This window comes from Lottia gigantea (genome assembly GCF_000327385.1).
Source record: "Lottia gigantea unplaced genomic scaffold LOTGIsca_2109, whole genome shotgun sequence".
NCBI lineage: Eukaryota > Metazoa > Mollusca > Gastropoda > Lottiidae > Lottia > Lottia gigantea.
The window spans coordinates 4,463-7,122 of record NW_008708465.1 but is presented as its reverse complement, the minus strand read 5'-3'; the positions used below and the strand labels follow the sequence as shown (position 1 = coordinate 7,122).

Here is a 2,660-nt window from a genome sequence, read left to right as displayed (position 1 = left end):
CATCTTTAGAACATACAGATGTCCTTTTCTGCATAGGAATGGCTGCATATTCCTCCAATACAACAAATAATTAAAAATGCATCTAATAGAAGTTCAAATAGAATAGAAGATCTAAAAGAAATGAGATGTAACTAAAATAACATTGCAAAGTATTTTAAAATGCACAGTACATGATGAAGAAATATACTATGTAAAAAAAGACATGTTAAACTGGTATGGTTAATCTATTATCACTCTAGTATGTATTTTAAACCAAACTAATATTGACAACAATCTTCATCAATTTCACACCCTTTTTTCTTACGTCTGCTACACTTTTCACCTTTTCATAAATTTCAATGTCAAGGGAGTTTGGGTGTTCCACGGCAATGGGAAAAGCTTTCTTTGAGCTAGCTTTACTGTGTTTCCATTGGAGAAAATTGCTGAACCGTTACTGTTTTTTAACATGCTTTCGACAATTAGTAGGGCCCAATTGAAAGCTAGATCAAAGCGGGCTTTCAATTTACTCAATGGTTACGCAAAATCCAGCTTTTTCTTGTTCAGCAATGCTGTCATCAATGTGTGGGACTTTGTGGTTAAGGTTAAAGTTGTTCGAGAACCAGTTAAACTCAGAGTAAACACAATGCATTCAGCAATTAAGCTGGTTTTAAACTTTACATTAAAATTCTCAGTAGATACCTAAAGTTGCTTTAAATTTTCATAACCAAACAAATTCCCATAAAAATTCAATTCACAATTTGATCTCAATTCATTTAAAATGAAACAATGTTTCACCTCCTAATTTTCAGTGACTAATTATGCTAAAGAAGATGGACAAGATCATGTACAATGCGGGAAAAGTTTTGCATGGACACTGGAATAAATCCAGTCTCTACTCTCTACTTAATTTCAAACAAAAGAGACGCAAAGAAGTAGGTGAAAGTGGTATATAAATTACGAAAGCACAGGCCGAGGAGAAAAATCAGCAACATCAATCACTGTTATGTGCAGAAAAAATTGGAGGAAAAAGTAGGATAGAATGTATGGCTAAAGCCACCAATAGATGAGGTGCGGTTGCTGACTCACCTTTAGCAGGATTAACAGGAATACCAGATCGATACAATTGTTCTTCTGTTTGCCAATCACGATTCCTTAACACAGTCTTAACACTAAACAATAAAACAATCACAATAACAGAGACAATCACACTTTTCTTTAACCAGTCTTCACAGCACTTTTTATATAACAACCAAGCACCATGTGCCACTAATAAACAAATTCCCATACTTGGAATGTACAAGATCCTTTCAGCTATCACAAATCCCACATAGAAAAACATATTGGACGCAGGAATGAAGGGAAATATTATTATGGACAGCGAAATGATCAAAATTTCAATGTTGCTGGAATCTTTTTGAGCAAACAAAGGCATTTCTTCACAACTATCTGTAGAGCTATTAGATCCTCGACGTTTTAATCTTGTTTTGGCGTAAACCGTTGTTTTTGTATTACTAGCTGAATGATGTCCAACACCGTTTCCATTTGAATGTGGTTTACAAAATGAGATAAATTACTATAACGACTTTTGCTTAAATCTTTTAAAATTTTCATGGCTATGTACACTAAAATAGAGTATAATAACAACGTCCATATATTTCTAAAATCTGCAAGGTTTTGAATTAAAGGAATAGATTCCATCGACCAATCAAAACTTAATACACTGGGACATAACAATATCCATACATTATAGGCAGGTAAAAAATTATAAGTTAAGGTACGAGTTAAAAAACTATTAGAATCTGAGGCAGGGTTGTCGGACGGTGCAAACTCTGGAGGTTTATTTTCCATAAAATATAATCTTAAAATAACTAATATGATACCATAGGTTGAGAGTAATATACCACCTTCTAATAATCGAGACTGAAATATACAAAAAATAATTCAAATTAGAAAACAATTGGTAATAATCAACATATCAGGGTAGATATCGCATGAACAGTGGCATTTATAGGAATCATTAGGTGGAAGGGTTGAAAAGTGGCCACAGAATTGCCTTTGGGCAAGCTGCACCAGGCAATTAAGAACTCAATAATTCTTTTTAAAAGTGTATGTTGTCACTTCAGTATTTTTGTCATCTGCACTAATATGTTTTTGTATTATGCAATGTAACAATAACAAAACATTTTCACTGTTAAAATAGTGCTCAATATACTCTACAGTGCTCTTCACAAAGTCAAGCTATTACGAACTTCATCTTATACCTTGACTGCAACAGTAACCTTTTTTCTGACACAGAATGCAGTTAGTTCGATTGAAGCGCAAGCAAATACAGCCAATCAAAGCATTCCAGAAACAGACTGGAAATATCATGGCTTATTGTTTACAGACCAGAATCAAATTGCTGCATCTACAAATTTCAGTGATACAAAGAAAGGTGGCTATTGCAGTCAAGGTATTAAACACAGTTTGTATAGATTGGCATTGTGAAGATGAGATCAATATAGACATATTATTAGTATATTCAAATACAGTTTGTTACAGTTTTTATTACAGAAATATAAATGCAATAATTTGATGAACCAAAACAATATGTGAACAGCATAAATATAAAATATGTAGCATTAAAGATGGGTTTCTTTATTTTCTAATGTCAAATTAAGCAAACTATTTGATTAATTGGT

The 2,660-nt window shown here is 32.8% G+C and overlaps 1 protein-coding gene across 1 annotated transcript; it reads right to left on the bottom strand.

The window, feature by feature from the left end:
• Positions 1-1,572: 1,572 nt before the first annotated feature.
• Positions 1,573-1,875, bottom strand: LOTGIDRAFT_98423 (hypothetical protein; the record flags this gene model as incomplete). The annotated part of the gene is made up of 1 exon (XM_009054290.1): positions 1,573-1,875. A coding segment is annotated over one exon (303 nt), but the record flags the coding sequence as incomplete, so codon positions are not given.
• Between the last annotated feature and the right edge of the window lie 785 nt (positions 1,876-2,660).